Here is a 20,077-nt window from a genome sequence, read left to right as displayed (position 1 = left end):
GGTCTTCTGCAATCACTAATGAAAACCTTCATCTAGATAGTTTCCCCCTTTTATGTTTATCATGTCCTATTGCCTTTTGTCACTCACATTTTTGTCTCCACAGCCCATGGAGGAGAGCTCTGGCTGGCAAGGTTGCAGCTTATGCTGTAGGAACTGAAGGGCACAGGAAAGTGGTGGAGACTGATGTTGTCTTTACTTTTAACTGCTTCTCTCCAGCACAGCATTTGAAATCACCTCTTCAGTCATGTAAATTAGTGCATTATGTTGCTGGCAGAGGTAAAAAAACCCACTGCTTTAGCTTGCTTTGACAGTTTTATAGATGAGAAAAATGCCATATTTCTCAAGTGTGATTGAATAGGTTCTTACTTCTGTATGTGCTTAACAATGCACAGTATTATACAGGTGCAGAAATTGGATGTTACAAATAGGAGCGACTCTGCTGAACATCAAGAGATGGCAATTTCATGAATTGAAAAGCCAGAGGATCAATCTACACTGACAGAAGAACGGGAACACCAAGCAGGTAAATTATTGTACAACTTGTCCCAGGCTTTATCTCTGAAGGATACTGGATGATTTCCATCCACAGTAGATGCATAAGTCTTCAGAAGTTAAAGCACTGGAAAACTGTTAACCCTTCTAAGTCACTTCAATTCTACCCTGCTTTGAACAAGGGTGCAAATCTTAAAGCATGGCTTCCTCCACCAATTTAAACAAGTTTAGCAAAACATACACTCTTGTGGTTCATTTTTACCCCAGGAAAAATAAAAACTTCTGCACCACAGAGGCAGGACAAAATTAAACTAAGCAACTGCAGCCATTTTGCCAGGTTCATAACTTCTGCAAAGCTGTTGAATACTTGGATGTTAGCAACTTTATACTAAGATTTCTTCTGCTGGACTATTTAGTTTATTTAGCTTGCGTAAAGGTCAGCCTCGCTCTCCTTGTTTTCAGAGAATGAAACAAAATCCAGCTCTTTCAGAAATCAGCTAAAACACTTCCAGTACTGTTGGTTAATTGGAGCAGCTCCCAACTTTTAAGACAATGAAAAGTCATTAAATTAAAAGCTATGGTTTTGCTAATCATCACCTTTTTTTTTTTCTTTTTTCCCCTAAATACAGAGTTCTTTTCAGTGGTTTGGACAACCTGTCAGGAAAAACAATGAAGGAAAAACTGTTACTTGACAGTAACTCTTCTTGATTGCAGTAAATGAATTGAGAAGCAGGAGCACAAAGAAAGGTTTTGCACTCCAAAAAATCTTGTTCTGAAACGGAATTTTTCTGTGTTTGTGGTTTCATTACAATGCAAAAAAGATCCTTGTAAGTTAAAATAAATTCTTAGTATCAAGTTGGCACCTGTGTTAGATTAAAATAAAATGTCTGCAGAACTACCTATAAGATCCAGAAGAAATGAGAGCATGTGTTACACAAAGCAAATCTCATGGAACATCCTTCAGCCAGAGAAGGATACCCAAGTCATTAGAATTCCATTCCGGGAATAAACTAGTCAACAGGGCTTTCCTAGAGGTACAAGAAGGCAGCAGAGCAACTTCATGCTTTCCAGAAGTGAAAATGAAGGCCATCACTACACCCACATAGGGGAAAGTGCTTAGACCTTGCCTTGCATTTGACACCAGTGTCACCACCACGAGCACGACCCGATGCATTTTGTATGACTTTGGCAATCTGGAAAGTTAAACACAAGAGGAATACACTGACCACCTTGGAGTTTCTCCCTTTAATCTGTGAAAGTCAAACATGGGGGAAATATGTGGTTTCAGTTAGCGTTATGCAATTCTTTTAACACAGAAGGGATGGCAAAGTCAGAAAGCCTCATTGGTAGTACTCAAACACATATAAATAGACCCATAATATGCACAACTTGCCATGGGAGATAAAGATACTTACATAGAAAAGGAATTATATGGTTGGCATAATGCAAACTTGTGAGATAAGCCACATGACCAAAAAATAAAACAAACCAATGCTTAGAACATGCCTGAGGAAATATGAAATGGGTGTGGGAAAGGAGACTGTCAGTTTAGGCCAATGACATGTCTGTCTGGTAAAATTGAATAGTTCAATAAACAGCTTAATCACTAAATCCATCTACCTCATTGGAACGGTAGTCATTTTTAGCACCTCTGATTGATCTACATGTATCCGTAATACAGAACTGCTACCAATGGTGAATTCACCAGGAGACACACTTGACATCGTATACCTGGCATTCAGCATCTGATGCTTAATGGGGACATTCATTCCAATGGCTACAGGACTGAAAAGTCACCAAACACTTAAACAGAGCTCAAAATGAGGTTTATTTTCATCTGTACACACTGCTTGAAGCACCTGTCAGTGCATCTAAGGCACCAAGCAAAAAAGTGGAAACAATGAAACAAGAAATGAAAGCTGTCTTTAGGCATATTCTCTACCTTCTTCTTTAGAAGTACAAAAATTTTGCACATGCCAAGAACGTTGCACTCAGATTAAAAGATGACACTGAGACATCTGTAAGGCTAAAGGCTGGCTGGGGGCTCACAAGCCAATGAGTAGGTTGTGAACTTGAAGGCACAGAACTAACACAGAATGTGTGCAACACCAAAAGCAACAGTCTTTCTTTTGACAATATGAAGCTGATGGAATCAGAAAACAAAACAAAACAAAAAAACCAAAAAGCCCAAACAAACAAAACCAACCGAAAAAAACCCCAAAACAAAAACCAACACAAATACCCCAACACAAAAACAAAACCCTAAAGCCCCAATCTGTAACAAATGGGGAACATCAGTGAAATCAAGAAAAGCATGACAGTGTGTGGATAACTTAAACCAAAGAATCTGGAAGGAATTAATTAATCTGGAAGGAATTAGCTGAAAACAGTCTTTGCCAAACTAACATTGGTTTCATATCACACAAAACAAGAGAACAGAGATGACTACCTGTTGCCAAAAAACAGTATCGTGTGCTCCGAAAAAGTGAAGAATTTGGGATGAGTAGCTATGCAACAGTTAAAATGTGAGAGTTCTCCTTAGTGAGATAATGAAACCATTATTTGAGGTTTTTAAACAATTACACAGGTGCTAACAAGTAAGCCAAGCTGGTCAGGGTAGCATGGTAGAAGAAACTTATTGCCAAAAATACACCATGGCTCACTGAGAAGGGAAAATAAAGAGGTCAACAACAATAACTGCAAATATTTTACGGTGTGGTTGATGTAATCTCTTCCACTGTATCAGTCCAATACTTTTGGTCTCATGCAAATGAAGTTTTAAGTAATTTGAGGTATTAAAACTAAAATGCTAATTTAGAACTGAATATTAAAAAAATAGAGACCACAGTTTTTTTCAGACATTCTTGATAGATTTTTAAACCAGGGACTTTGATCTGACAGCAAGAGAGCTGCCAAAGTATGCTTTTTTTGGCAGTGGCAAGGTGCTGACAAGGAAGTCTTTCATCAGACTGCTTGAAAAAATAAATTCATAACTTCCTGTTATACCTGGCCCTCTTCCCCCTCCCCTTGCCTCTTTCTCAGTATTGAGTATTGTTCTAATCTGACACTTGTATCCTGAAACTAATTTCCCCCCTCCAGCGAAGGGAAATGCTAAGCAGCGTGACTCAGACTTCTGGCCCTTTGAGGACCAAGTGTGCGCTGAACCCTGCTGGCCCCAGAGCCCCCAGTCCCCTGGATGTGACAGCAGAGAAGAGACACTAACTAACCACCAACTAGCCACTAACTAGCCACTAAGCTGACTAACACCAAAGGCTGTTTTCAGTTTTCAGCCTTACAAATTTATGCCTTGACACCAAGTTCCAGATGTACCAAAGTCAACTTCAAACACTATTTCAAGCTTGAAATGCAGAGCAGACACATGAATACATCAGAGCAATTAAAATCAGGAAGATGATAAAACACAGCTAAAGATAGGAGCGTGATGCCAGGTAAGGCCATCCCACATTTCTTGTGGGAATCACCTTGACACAACATCATGACCTATAGAAACAGAATATTTTTGAAGAGTTGTTCAACCTGGTAAATTCTGAAGTCCTGCAGAAAGCAACCCAGATCCATTACACTTTCAGTATTACACAGTTTACACGAGGGTTTAAAGATTAAAAATATTTTATTTACACTTTTCTCTATACACATTTAATACATTTTTTTTCAGTTTAAAAACCAAACAGCGCATATGCAAGTCTGAGCATATTGTATCCACAGCTAGGGAAAGTTACTTCTGCCAAAAGAGAAAAAAAAAAAAAAAAAGAAAGAAGACTTTAAAACAGTTAAAACAGGCAATTCTTAAATTATTCAGAGTTTATAGCAGCTCGGGGGTAATCATTAGACAGTTAATCCAAATGTACATATGAGGTCATATATATGTAATTTTAATATTCTATAGGAAAAGTATTTCCAATTGCTAGACACAAACATGGCACAGTTTGAAAATAACTTCTGTTAGCTTATTGTATACTTATCAAATACATAATTTTGAATACAATCTGATATCATATACTGGAACCAAGTGGGATACACTATAGAGGAACTGCAATCTCCAACATACAATAATTTATTTTTAAAAGAGCTACAAAAATAACAACATATAGGAGAAAATGTTGAAAACAAAAACATTGCTCACTCTTCACCTGCTCCCAGAACTGACATAAAAGTTAGGTGGGTCCCACTGAGGTAATAAAAGCCCCCCAAGCATAGCTAATTTTACAGTCCCACATAGCACTGTATTTTCTAGACTTACAGTATGGTTTTCTACCAGAGCCATAAATAAAAGCTACCCTCTGCAAATAGAAATGGTTTTCCCCTAGCTACCAACATGTTAATCCAAATATATTTGAAATTGATTTTTGAAAGCTATTTATTAAATACTATATAAATATTAATTGAAATCTGGGAAGTGAAAAAAAAATCCACGAAAACTGTGCTCAAAACAGTTTTTCTCCCACCTGCCACATACAACTCTGTTTTATGGAGTTCACCTATGAACTCCATAAACTTTATGGAAACTTTAAAGTTACTCATCAACTTTCAAAAATAGAATACAGATGCGGAAGTTGTCATAAGTATTTATTTAAAGCAGCTTCAGATTGTTTTACAAACATTAAAATTTCAAAATGTTAACTACAGGACACCAGCAAGCTTTGTTTTAAATAGATTACACGTGCTTTCCAGTTAGGTTTTTTCTCCCAGTCTCCTTCAGTGAGCCCTGCCACACGCAGTGGACCTTCCTTACTCAAGTAACTTCAGCAGGTGAATTTTTATTAAGAGAATGAGAGCAGGATGAATATTTTCTTTGATGTCCCAACCCTATAAACACCTAAGCACAAGTTTAATAAAAGAAAACATAAAAGTGCAAATGTAAGTACCTTACAGTTTTGTGTTTTCTTTATACTAGACTGTTCACATATGTGAAGTACACATTTAAAATGTTAACAGAACCAAGGGCCCAAATCACTAGTTTGTTTTTTTTTTTTAATGTGGGAAAATGAATTAAAAAGGCAAAATACCTCTACAAATGGAGCTATTTCTAAACAGAGTAACACATAAATGCTGACACATGCCTGAAATTTATATTTAAAGGACCACTAGCATTTCCCCATAATGCTTACCCCTCTTTTTCCAAAAGAATGGACATAGTGAGTTAAGCAATATTTTTCTTTGTAAACCAATTGCAATTTGTACCTGCTGAATTTTATGCTTTGCTTCCTGAGTGTCAAGTGAAGCTCTGTCCCTGATGCAAGTAGTTACCATATTATCAGCGTAAAAAAACGCAGCACTTGGGTTTGTAAGGCAGGAGGTCCTCAAGAAAAAAATAAAAGGATGCAAATCTCAGACACCAGAGAAATAAATATTGAAGTCACAGACCTGCAGAGCTTGCTGTAACCGGGTTGCTATCATACTGCAGAAAGTAGGGCATCCCCACTTTTCAAAAGAAACTTTTATATATAAAAGCAGGCTGCAGGTAGCTCACATGCTGCCACTGCTAGTTCCCCCTTGCTAGCAGCGCTTTCTGAAGCAGCAGAGCCTTTGTAGAATCAAGTACTGCCTTCCTCCACCTGCATCAACGGGGGGAAGAAAACTTCAAAGAGGTCCTTGCCACCTAATAGCTCTCACTACAAAACTATTACCATCACTTTGTGGGGAAACAAGGGGCTATTTTTTCCTTATGCAGTACATTGAAAGAAAATTATCTGTCCCCAAAAGACAGATACTGCAGCCTATGGAATGGGGACTGGCAGTGTCCAACTCCTTTACAGGAGCAATATTCTTTTTGCCTATTCTGGCTCATCTGAAAACAAAATTTCCTCCTGGAGTTAGTTTCCAAATTAAGACATGAAGCCGATACATTTTTGCTACAAATGCAGAAAAAAAGCCCTCACTGTGTCCACCTTGTTGAAGAAAAGGCAAGTACACTTGCTGTTTAAAAGCAGGATATGCATTAAGTTTTAAATAGGTGGGTGTGATCAGATTTGCTGGCATTCTATTATCGTTGGGGTGAGAAGAAGAAACCTCCCCAGACTTACAAATCATTTAGATGTTTTTAAAACTAATCTTTTATTAATCTGATTGCAATGTTCAAAAGTTGATAGTAACAGGCAGTTCTTATTAGCCAGTTTAGTTTTTTCTTTATAATTATCTGGAGCTAGATACTAAAAAGCAAACACTAACAAAGTTTCAATAAAATAATTTTAAAAAAATCCCTCTGATATATGAATCGCCTCAAAAGTTCCACTGCAATGGAAAAGATGATGTAACTTCCTATTTCATGTTTGAAACAATTACAGCAAGGTAGAAATGTAAATTAACAAAACATTCTCACACAGCCCCACATGTTGTGAACCCAAGCAAATTCCAATCATGCCTAATGCTGGAAAGGTTACAGCCAGCTTCTCTATGGAGACACAACTTCAGGGAAGCAGTAACCAACAGTTCAAGCTAAGTTTTGATAATAATTACTATTACAAACCTGAACAAGGTCTTTCAGCACGGGGTGTCTGAAAATAAGTAAGATCTTAAAAGCAGAGCACCTGAAAATTATCCGGGTTTTCATGTTTCAAGTGTCAATACTCACCTATGACCTCAGTGTCAGCTGCTTAGCGCAAAGAACTTCAGAAAGTGCTTAAATGCAGATTCAAAAATATAACTGCAGACATCCTCCTCCTTACCATTATTTTTAATAAAGCCTTGGCCATGTCTCTTCACTACACCTGAATCATGGAAGACCAGATATCCAGAATCACGTCCATTCCCCAGACTGACCCTAGATAAAAGTGAAGTATTCCATACTACACGTAACAAGCCCATGAAAGTCTGCTCAAGCAGGATTAGTTTTTTGCTACCCCATAAAATTACTGAGAAATAGACTGGTGACAAAAAAGAGTAAAATAAAAGATTCTGGGTTTTCCTTGTGCCCAAATATTCCACGAACTATGTACAGCAGAACCTTTTTCCTTGCACACAGCTAGCACCCACTGGACTCAGTTGATCTTTGCACCCCTGCAGGGTAAGGTACACACAAGTCTCACAGTGAAACTGAGGTTTTAGTTTAAGCCACATTAGCTTTAAGTTCTTAAGAGAGGAAATTCTATTTCTAATTCAGTAAACTGAATTTTAATTTTAAAAGACCTAAATTTAACTGCAAATTAGCCTGTACCAGAAGGCTGAATCAATATTTAGCCCAGTCACTACCAGTGTAAGTAATTTACCACTGTGGTGTATGAAGCCATACATTTTCTCTTTCTGTTAAAACACAGGGAAATAAAATACTCTACCAATAAATAATTTCTAATAATAATTTTTTAAAAAGTCTGCCAACTTGCCATTTAGCTCCAAATCCTATCTCAATGCAGAACATAAGCACTAAAATACAAGTAGAAGTTTAAACATGTAAAATTCCTTGTATCAATGATATCAAAATTGGTTCACACAAGTAGGTGTTATTTTTAACATAGGAAATCTAGGGGGATTTTGGTCCCTTTTTAAGTGCATTCTTTTAAGCTCCCTGAGTACTGTACATTCCTTTTCTACAGTGACTTCTGACTGGAAGATGCTGAATGAAGTGGTTTTGCATTGCTGCATATCAAGTAAAGTCCGTTGCTTTAGGTGGAACACAGCCACGTAAGATTTTACAGAATATGCAGGTGCACATTTCAGCATTTTGCCCCTAAACATCTGGAACAAAGTGTGAACCTTCCACATCTCCCCTTTAAACTCTAGAAGTGGCTGATTTCACATCATTAGATATAATCAGAATGTAATTACTGTTAAATATTTGTTTTAGCAGATGATTCTTACCAATATACCATCAGTAACAGTATCTGCAAGTTAACACAACGGAGTTATTCAAAGCCCTCTTGGACCACACACGTCAGTACAGGCACTCTGAGGTCAGTAGCTATAGTTGTGTAGTTTTTTTTTGTAAAAGAAACATAAATGGTACTAACCATCCAACCACCTAACTCCACATATTCAAAACACAGTAGTTCATAGCACTCAATAATAAAAATAATAATAGAAAAGATTATACCATTTCAATGAGTACAAAGAAAATACTTGCATTGAAGTACAAGTAAAAGCAAAATACTGAGAATAAACAGTGGTTTATCCAGTTCTGAAAATAACTGTGGGTCAAAGCAGAGCTTATTGACATTTTCATAAAAAAAAGAAAACTGGGCATCACATTCAAACGTAAAAGAAACTCTGGCAAGATGTGTTTACTTTTTAAAAAATAATTTATAATCAGTTCATTATGTAGCATCAATAGAAAGAGTTTAAAGTTACTGAATCAATCAGTGTATAATAAAGGTAAGATACTTTGATATCAAATGAGGCCTCCAGTTACTTAAGATCTTCAAATTGCTTAGCTGATTAAAGGATAGTGCTGTACCTTAAATTCAGCAGCTATGGCTGAATCTGTGCACTAATTAAAATATAGTATTGTAACTGCACATAAAGAGATGTATATATATTTTTTACAGTGTACGCTTATGTGTGTATATTGTTTTTGCTCACCAACAAACACAATGCAGATGGCAGTGCAGAAGGCAGCATAGAAATAATATTTTGAATATAAAAATGGTCCATTTTCAACTTAGTAGAAAATGTGTAATTTGCATTTTGGTAGACTTACTGGTAGTACTATACAAAACCAGGAAAAGTTCATGCAAAGGGGTTGAGATTATTCTTCAACATATATAAAGGGAAACAAAAACACCTAGAATTGAGAATACTTTGCATTTAATGGGAAAAGCACCCAAAAGACAATGTAAATACAGAAATTATTTAGTTTTGTTCTTGCAAACCTGGTTGTACCCCAGTACAGATGATGAACTTTATTTTGATGTGCAATAGAAAGTGAAAGTAATGTCTTTCTTTCTTCCACATATATTTTGTTTGTTAAACTCAACTTATTTCAGAAGCATAGTGTTATCGTGGACATGGAAAAAAAAAAAAAAAAAAAAGAGAGAAGAGAGAGAGAGAGATAAGGAAGGATTATGGACATAAAATGTTACCAAAAAATAACCACACTCAAAAATATATTTTTCTTTCCCCTACTTTACAATTATGTTTAAAAAAAAAACCAAAACCAAAGCTTTTACAATATCCAAACCGCTATTGGCTTTTCTAATAAACTTGGTAAGTACTCTCCCTGTACATCCTGTTTCTCTTAAACATTTAGTAGTTGTTCTTATACACAAGGTAACATCTCTGAAGGAATTCAACTGGTTTGGGGTTTTTTTGATTAATTAGGTATAGCTTTTTGTATTCCATTGAGTTGTCCATTCTGCTTCAGCTGCAACGTCTAACATGCTCCAAAACATATTCAGGAAAGTGTAAGCTGCAGACTTGTAAGCCATCCAGCTTGCACGGCATCCTTGGATATTCATCTTCTTTCCATTTGTTTTCCTCTGGATCAAAGGTGAGAATGGAATCACTGTAATGACCATTGTAACAAAGGCCTCCAAGAACCATTATCTGCTTGTCCAGAACAGCTACACCATGACCACTCCTACCAATTGGCATAGAAGCCAATATAGTCCATTGATCAGTATCTGGGTCGTAAACCTCTGTAGAAGGACATCCTTGAGATTCAAAGGAAGCCCTTAGGATCACACAGACACCACCAAAGACATAAAGCTTACCATTGTAAGAAATCATCTTGTGAAAGCATCTCGCATAATTCATTTTGCATTTGTTCTCCCAGCAGTTAGTAACCACTTGAGTTCTCCTTGTTCGCTGCTCTACTGTCCCTTCTTTACTGGGATCAAACACACACACTTGCTTAGAAGTTGAAGATGAAGTAATTCCACCAGTGATATACAACTTGTTACCAAGCACCGTCCCTTCGTGTCCGTATTTATTGACTGGATAGGGATCCACAAATTCCCATTTATCTTCAGTAATATCATACCGTTCAGTTGAGTAAAACGTTTCATCCCTGGTTCTCCCAGCCACTGCATAAACATACCTCCCAATAACTCCAACAGCAAACTCAGAACGTGGAACAGACATGTCTGCCATTCGTAACCAAGTGTTCTGTCTTGGGTCATATCTAAACACTTTGGATGAAGCATGAAACTCACCATCTGGCCCCAGTTCTTCCCCGCCTAATAGGAACACAAAGTTGTTCACAATGGCAAGGCAGTCTGGTCGTAAAGGTACTTGAGGACCCTCTAGTTCCCACCAGACCCTTGGTTTGTGCAAGAGAAGAATTTTACTGTTTACCATACTGTGTCCTATCATTCCTCTAAATACTGCAGTCTGGGGTTTGGCAGAACGAATTTTGTTGGATTTCATTTCCATCAAAGGCTGCTGGTGAACGCTATGAAAGTAATTCATGGCTTGGTCAACCTCATGTCGCAGCTGCCGGGAGTAGCGATAAAACTCTGATGTTTTTACCTATGAATACATTTAAAAGATATTAAAATTCTGACCAAGAGAAGCAATCCAGAAAACCTAAATGACTATGTGTCATTAGAAGATTATTTTACTTAGTTTCATTCAGGCAATCTTGACAGTAATTGCATTTGTGCATGGAGGGTTAAATTAATGCACTGCTACCGAAAAACAAGAAGGCAATTTAGTGATTAACAGCAGTGACTAACATTTTCAGAATACTCACATGCAGAATTTAAGCCAGAATTAGGCACAGCTGAAATCATTATTCCTTCTCCCCCAAAATGTCTCTGTTCATCTGCTGCTTAATACATGAAGTTATACGAAAACATACAAAATTTAAAATGTACCATTACCCTGGTTTTGAAACACATTATACACCCATTCTGTTTACCAAGGTCTACCCTAGTATAATTTCTGCTGAATTCTCACAACGAAGCCTAAGCAGGCACTCCCAAATGCCAGACTCTGCTCACAGGGATATTTAATTGGGATGAGGTGGAAGGTATCCAAACGTCATACTATCCACTTTTCAGGGTAGGTTACCTTATGCTTTCTCCGCTGTGAGTTTTCACATGTTAACAAACACCTTTAACACAAGAGGAAAGCACCTCAACCTACAATCCTTGTTATTCATTTATGTGGAAAAGTGTAGGTAGGTTTGAGCTTGCACTTCCTAGGTGAGTGTTACAACCTTTGAATTACCACAAAATAGCAAAGTGCTTCCTCTCGATGGCATCTCAATTTTAAGAGCAATCCCTGCTCAGTTTTACTGGAGTTGGGTGTCAGGGAGATTGTAAGAATTTACCTTTTCAGGACCCCTCCTACTATCTGAGTCAATTTAAGTTGGAACTGGTCCTGAGACAATACCAGAAGACATCAACACCTTGAACATTTTAATAAATCAAGGTCTGGGCAGCCCTCAGGACGTGATTGATGTTAACTTCTTCAAAGAGGCTTCACACTTCCCGTGAAGAGCCTGGTCTAACACAACATTCTGACATACATTTCTAAAACAAACAAAAACTCAACTAGACACTGCCAAATCCACAAATCCTCTTGTCATATTTGATCCTAAGTCCAAGGTTTTTTCACATAAAACTGGATTGCTTTCAAACACTCCGAATGCCTTTAGTTCCCACCAGTTCCAAAAAGAGAACCAATGCTCCAAAAAAATGTCAGACCACTCTGAAATTTCAAAGCAACCACAAGGTAACATAAGAAGCTACTATTTTTTAACAACTGTTCCTTCACCTCCTCCTATTTCCTGACCCAGGAGATAACAGCCTGTACCACCACTAAAGGGTGGTGATGGTGTGAATTTGAAAACAGATATTCTTGGTAACTTGTGACTTTAGTTACTTGTTCCATAAACAGGTACTGTTAAGATTTTCTTAGCATTCTGCTAATAATTTATCTTCCTTGTATGGTAATAAAGACATTTTTCTGTCAGATAAACATTTTAAAAAAAAAATTATTGGATATGATTCACACAGATTTTGAGACTGTTTTACACACCAGATTTTTAAAAAAGCCTGAATACTAACCCACTAGTGTAAAGCACTGTATGGCTAAAGAGTTACAGTGATGTGATATTTTTATTTACACTTCTTTCCCCCTCTTTGTTTTGACAAGTTCAACTTCTCTTTGCTTGAAAAAAGATGATGGTCACATGCAGATTGCATATATTCCTCCTGGAGTAATATCCAGCTTCTTTCTACTGCTTTTACCAGAGATGATGACAGAGCAAGAAGGTTTACTTAGATATGGTGCTTATAAAACATCCACAGAAGCCCAACTCTTCTAGGAAATAACAGATCTATTTTCTTATTGCAAATAAAGAATGTACCATACAAATACAGGGGATATGCTCATGTAGCATTTGTTAGAATAAACCATATACCCAGCCTGTCTGAAAAGATGGAACATAAAACACAGAAAAACGTGCTGGGAGAACCACAGCAAAAATCTTATAGTTTACAAAATACGAAAAAGGAAGTTAGAATAACAAAGAATCATGTATGGGGTACATTATCCTTAAAAGTAATTTCAAATTTTAAAACAGCATAACTGTCTCACTCATGCCCTAACTGGCGCTATCATTAAAAAAAAGATAAACCATTTTTGTGCATTCTATATGCATTTCAAGTTTTTCTGTAAGATTACTGAAGAAAACAGGCTCAACATTCTTACAATGTGAAGCAAGCCAGCAAAGCCTGGCAGAAATGGAAAATGTTTCTTCTTTCTCTCTCAACATTTACAATTCTGTCTTTAAATCTAGAAACTGAAATGCCAGCCAGAAACTGGAATTGAAATAAGCCTCACATATCCTCACCACTCTACTCCTTCACATGGCCTCAATCTCACCCCATGAGAGCGTGCAAAATGAAGCAAGGAGTATTTCTAATTCCAGAGACAAAATCTCAAGACCAAGGAATCAACCTACTAATAGTTTACTACTATCTCAACAGGATTAATATCAAAGCAAAGCCTCAATCTCTTATATTAACCTGAAAGACATCAAGAAGCAAACGCAAGTACCAGTTATAAACAATTCTTTCAGACTGAAGTCCATGAGGAAGCTACCTACAAGCACAATCTTGATGAGAGGAACATGGAAACACATAAGCACTAGGAATTCTTACAATATTTGGAGGGGAAAAAAAAAAAAAAAAAAAAAAAAAAAGCCCACAAAACAAAGCAGTGATAGAATATCTATATTTTGGTAAGAAAAGGCTTGAAGGTTTCCAAGATTTTGCTGTGAGAAAAAAAAAACAAATAAAAAAAATCAGGGTTTTTAGCCTTCCACCAGCCATACAGGAACTCTCCTGAGAGTCAACTAATGGTCTAAAATGAATGTTAGGATATGCCTGTATGAATGAACAGACAGCTCATAGCTGTTTGATGCAAAAGAAGGCAAAACAAATGTGGGTCAGTTTGCCCACTTTCACACTCACACACAGTCTGCGTGAAATCTTACAGCATTATTAAAGAATCCTATTAAGCCCATAGTAAGGAAAATTTTTCAAACACCTACACTTCTGAATAATTTCACCATACTTTTAATTATTTATTAATATATTTAACTGTGGAAAACCAAAAAAGAGAAGCATTAAACGGGTTTAGGTATTAAAACACAACTCTAAGTTATGCATACATTTTAGTTCTAATAGAATAAAGAACGTGGCCTTCAGTAAGCTTTTTGTAAAAATGCTGACACCCAAAATACACTGAAGAAAGCCCCTCAGTGTTCAAAAGTAGGCTTCTGCCATTGCCTGTAAGTAGCAATGAGAAGTAACAACAGATAGCCAAGAGCTTACTGACAAATTTTCCCATTACAGTCAAATGCTCTAGAAGGAGCATGCACCTAATTACCAATATACTCAATTAGAGAGAACAAGTTTCTGCAAAACATCAAAACCAGATGAAAATACACACTAAATGCAATGAACCTTGAAGTAAAAAAAGTGCATTCTGGAGAGTACATCACCAACTCTGAATTGATAAAAAAAGCCACAAAAAACTTCCTAGCATTTTTGAAGTTTAAAGAAAGGCTCTTCTGTTATCTTGCCAAAGGGTCTCAAAGTTTAATCTGGACTCCCTTATCAATCCCAGCCTTATTATAAAAAAGGCATTTAATCCAAGAGCTAACGTTTTCCTCATGTGATTTTTTTACATACTTTCCAGTTTTCTGGACAAAACCTTCTTACAGAGGTCTGGATGGGACACAGCCCTAATGCAAGAGCTCCACGGAAAATCTACTGAGAACTCTCTCATTGCATCATCTACCAGTTAACACAGAGATTCACACACAGATTTGTTATGGCTGGAAGAGACCCCTAAGATAACCGAGTCCAAATGTCCATCTAGAGGAGAAGAAGAAAAAACCAGCAACAAACCAAAACAAAAAACCAAACAAGCACAACAAGCACACCCTCTAAAGCGTGTCCTGAAGTGCCTCATCTACACAGTTTTTAAATACCTCTAGGAATGGTAACTCCACCACCTCCCTGGGCTGGCTGTTCCACTGCCTGGCTACTCTTCCAGTAAAAAAATTCTTCCTAATATCCAGTCTAAACCTCCCCTGACATAACTTCAGGCCATTTCCTCTAGTCCTGTCATTATTCACTTAGGAGAAGAGATCAACTCCTCACTACAGCATCCTTTGTGGTAGTTGTAGAGGGCAATAAGGTCTCCCCTCAGCTTCCTCTTCTCCAAACTAAACATTCCCAAATCCCTCAGCCTCTCCTCACAGGACTTGTTCTCCAGAACCTTCACAAGCTTGGTTGCCCTTCTCTGGAAAAACTCCAGCTGTCTTGTATTGAAGTGCCCAGAACTGAACACAGGACTGGAGGTGCAGCCTCACCAGTGTCAAGTATGAGTAATAGGGACACACTGTTGGACACACTATTTCTGACGCAGGTCAGGATGCTGTTGGCCTTCTTGGCCACCTGGGCACACTGATGGTCACATTTAGCCAGCTGTGAACTAGCACCCCCTGGTCCTTTTCTGCTGGGCAGCTTTCCAGAGATTCTTATCAAGCCTGTGGCATTGCATGGGATTGTGACTGAACTACAGGACCTGGCACTTGGCCTTGTCAAACCTCATACTACTGCCTCAGCCCAACATGTCCAGGTCCCTCTGCAGAGTCTTTCTACCATTGCGCAGATCAGCACTCCTGCCCAAGTTGTCTGCAAGCTTACTGAGGAAGCACCCAACCTCATAATCCAGATAACTGATAAAAGATACTGGATAAGACTGGCCCCAACACTGAGCCCTGAGGAACACCACTCATGACTGGCTGCCAACTGGATTTAACCCTGTTCACAACTCACTACAACTCAACCATCATTACAGTGGTTCACAGTCAGACTTTTAGCTGCATAGACAGGTAACAGCATAAATAAAATCAAATGTGTCATTACATTATAAAAAAATGAAGAAAACAGTTAGACCTCTCTACTCACCCCCCTAAGCAGTCAACATCAAAGCCTCAAAACCTCACCAAAATCACCACCATCCCTCCAGGCATAGCAAACTGGAGCTTGAATGGATTTTCTCTTCTTCATTTTAAATGACTGAAACATTGAGTAAAAACTGCTGGCTTTCCAAATTAATGCAGCTATTAATAACTGCTCATTTTTCTGCTGTATTGTAATGTATGCTTTTCTAGTTGCAGCAGTTCAGAATTTTCCAGTTATATTCTATGAAAAAAAGCAATCCAAAAATGTCAGCTATTAGTTTCTAATTTGAAAACTGCTCCCCACAAAAGACCAGATCTAGCCTATCTTAGCAACTTATCAAGTCCATCAACTTCCCCCCATTTCCCTTAAAGTAATTAAACAAAATAATAAGTTACAGGAAGAGCAACGAAATGTAAGGTATATGTTCTTTAAGACAAGTTTGACTTCAGTATCTAGAGGTTACCTTTTTGTTTTCCATTACAATCACTTAAAACTTTATTATTTCAAAAAAGCTTTCAAAACCATAAAGAAAGGCTGTTTGAAATGCCCAAACTGAACATCTATTATTTGTATACCTGGTGCCTAAATCTTGACATGTTATTACATGGGGTGGATATTAGCCTGGTTCCTTCTGTAGAACTGGTAAAAAAAAAACAACAGAAAAATCTGGATGGCTCACAATGTGACCCTATCATCTCTAACCACGTAAGCAAAGAACTACTTCAAAGGTTATAAAACTCTGCTTACTTTTCTAAAACTGCTAAGTCTGAATACGTGAGTAATGAGTTGAGTAAAACTCAACTGCTAGGCAAATGGAAACACATTTTCAATGAATAATGTATCAGACTCTTAGAGAGCAAATTCCTCTATTTACTTGAAAAGAGGTTTTTTTACTGGAGATCAAGCTGAATAAAAATTAAAAATCCATCAATCCTACCAAGTAGACAGGATCCTTATTATTTTCATGTCTACTTATCTTTGGCCATACTCTAAGCATACTTATAAGCCCGTCAACAAATATTTTGATAATGTTAAAACACTTATACCAAAACAAAGTTAAGCCAAATAGAAAAAAATTATTAAAAAAAAAAAAAAAAAAAAAAAAAAATCACACATGTGCCTCTAAAATAGCAGAACCCAAATTTCTTTGCAACTTAACATGAAGATGGGTAGCACTGTAGAAAGCTGTTGTGCCTTCCCTTTTTCCAGCACAGATGTTTACTGAATTATAACCAATGGCCAGCACAAAAACTGGTCAGCACAGGGCTTGAAGGGTTATTCTGCAAGGACTACAGATTACTGTTTTTCAGCCTAATCATGTTAAAACAAGACTACATTGCCTCTGCACAGTAAGGACAATGCCCTCAAGTTGAGTATTTTGTGGGTGCTTTTTAGAAAGTGGCAAGAGAAATTACCACAATCAAGCAGGAATCTAAGCAATTTATCAAATCAGAGTGAAGCCAACAATTCATATGGCAGAACTGAGACGTTCAGCATGTAACAGACACTGCTAGTAGATCTACCACAGGTTAGTAATAACCTTTAGATATAAAAAAGTGCAGAACCTCCTCAAGATAAAAGGGGCCCACTAACCTCATCCACTAGACACATCTGATTCTAAGCTTCAGCATAAGGTCGTAGAAGTAGATACATCTGAAATTACTAGACATGTAGGTAAATGAGAAAAAAAAAAGGAAAAATTCAGCACATTTATCAAAGGTGAAGTCACATACAATGACATGTTCAAATATTATTATTATCCAGGCACAGCAGAGCACATTCTCAAAAATAATATTCTGTTCATCCTACCTCTAAAGTAGAAACAGATGCATCTAATAACTAGTAAGCTTCTGATTTAAACTATTTATTTAAAAATCAGCATGGGCTAGTCATAACAGTCCTACAGAATGGGCATTAAAAAAAAAAAAGGTTGCCATTTTAAGGCCAGAGGTTTTGAAAGAACAGTTCAAACTAAGAAGTACACAAACTAAACAGAGCTTAGACAGTGTATGAAGGGAAATCATGACAAGGTTGCCTACAGTAAAACACAGAATAAACCAATGATCTAGGAGAAACACCCTCTAGCTTTTTATCTCCAACCTTCCTCAAAGATACATTTTGAGTAAGGGCAAGTGTAACATGGATAGCAGAACTAATGCTTCTCCCCATGCACTTCGCCTTTATTTCTTAACTATTCCTCAAATCCTTACTTTATTTATCTTTCCATTTTCCCTGATACATCTACACTTATACTAAACACTGAGGAACAAAAGGAGTATCTATTCACACTTCAGAAGCAGTTTTTCCAGGACAGGTTAGAGTAACCAAACAGGCTGTACCTTCACTCCAAATGCACACTAGCCTCCAGGTATAAAAGTAGACTCATTCATCAATTCCTTTTTCAAAAGGACAAGCCATCCCACTCAGGTTGTAAATATTTTCAAAAAAATGATGCAAGAAATAGACTGTCTTAAGAGGCTGAAAGTATCCTTAGTGTGACTTGTGAAGTTAATTTTTCCAAGTTATTTATATACTACAATGACAGGCATCTTAGAAATGCGTATTAGAAAGATTACATAAGAGTACATATGACAAGCCAGACAGCGTATACAGAGTTTGCTGAACCATAACAGTCAACCTCAGATTGTATTTGGTACATTTACAAAGGCATTTAGTATTTACTGGCTTTAGGAAAAGGGTGACTTCTGTCTACGGATCTCAAAAAAATAAGCAGTTTTACCGTTGTGTTCTACTTTCTACACACAAAAGTGAGTTCTCAGGTTGCTTCTAGAACAGTTAACAGATATGCTCTTTTATTTACAAAAAAAAAACAAACAAGAAAAAAGAAATGTGTGGTCTACATTCTGATGTTATCTCCAACTGCAGTCATCCCTTGTCACCTGTCGTGCTGAATCCACTCAGTGTTCTCTAGCCAGGGCAAAACACAGATACATTCTTAGCTGCAGTAACTAACTGCATACTTATTTAGCTGTGCTTCCCCCTGCTCAGTTGTCCCACTCCAGAATCTGCACTGGTTTCTCTCTGATCCCACAGACAATTAATGGAAACGGTATTCACAGATAAAGCTTTTGCATGTGGGTACACACACTGGGATGCTGAAAATTATTTCTCTCCTGAAGTTGTACCTATCTGTCCATTCTGTAGCTATCAAGATAAAACATGAGAAGCACTGTATACAGGATTTATAGCACTAATACCAAAATGAGCTCCAGAAGCTACACCTAAATGTAATGCTGAAGACCAACATTTACTTTTAACTTACGCTTACAAGAAAACTCGTGTCCCAAAAAGCCAAGGAACTGAAGCAGACTTTTCTGTCAGTCTGGCTTTATCAGACTGACTTTAAAAATACTCTGTGAATCCAATCAGTTTTCCTACTGAAAGGCTTAAATGATGTAAGAATAAAGTATGATGTAAGAATAAGGTAAAAGCAATATTAAAAACAAGACACTTAAAAGTATCTTGCAAAGCAAAACTCTTACTTGTTGAAAATACTTTAGCCTAACCCAACACAGACATTACATTACTATTCTAAAGTACATTTAGGCATTTATTTTGTTTATGTCTATAGGCTAATATAGGACCATAGATAGATTTTATGTATTGTTACTTCCTCTACTCAATTCACACATGCAAAGAAACCCAAAACCAAACAAAAACAAAAAAACCCCTCACTAGTAGTCTCTGAAGTAACCAATGGATTTTATAGTATAAAATACAAATAAGTATAAGCACTACTGCTTAAATGATCTGGTAGACTTTAAACCACCACCAAGAACAACACCTTATTTGTATATTCACTACATACCAAAGTAAAAAGATATGAGAAATTAATTTGTAAGAAGCTGAACAAAACCACAGGATCTTAAATCCTATTAATTCACTGAGAAATGAAAAATACACAAGTTTAAGTTGTCTCTTTTCACACAAAATTAACATTGTTAAAACAAAACAGCATAGTTTAAGTAATGGCTAACCTGAATACCCTTACCAATGCCAGCCTGCAAGAGAGCTGATAACATTTTTAATTCTCTACTGTTGAGAGATACTCAGAAGTAGAAAATAACATTTTTTTTTCTGTTCTACAACAGAACAGTAGGAAAAGTTCTTTTTAACTTCTAAACACATACAATTATCAGTTGGATTTACATCACTTGTTACAAAGATTCCTCTGATATTTAAAG

The 20,077-nt window shown here is 37.0% G+C and overlaps 1 protein-coding gene across 6 annotated transcripts in view; it reads right to left on the bottom strand.

Annotated features, from left to right (window-relative positions):
- Window positions 1–4,104: 4,104 nt before the first annotated feature.
- KLHL15 (kelch like family member 15) overlaps window positions 4,105–20,077 on the bottom strand; it is a 30,271-nt gene continuing 14,298 nt past the window's right edge. For 2 of the 6 annotated variants that reach the window (XM_030469448.1, XM_030469453.1), the window contains exon 3: window positions 4,105–10,911. In XM_030469448.1, the coding sequence (XP_030325308.1) occupies window positions 9,802–10,911 (1,110 nt within the window). In that variant the 3' untranslated portion in view covers window positions 4,105–9,801. The remainder of the gene's footprint in view (window positions 10,912–20,077) is intronic. The other 4 variants (XM_030469451.1, XM_030469452.1, XM_030469449.1 and 1 more) reach the window with 3 other exon arrangements.

This window comes from Calypte anna, chromosome 1 (assembly GCF_003957555.1).
Source record: "Calypte anna isolate BGI_N300 chromosome 1, bCalAnn1_v1.p, whole genome shotgun sequence".
Lineage (NCBI taxonomy): Eukaryota > Metazoa > Chordata > Aves > Apodiformes > Trochilidae > Calypte > Calypte anna.
The sequence above is the reverse complement of the archived record's forward strand: the minus strand, read 5'-3'. Positions and strand labels throughout refer to the sequence as shown.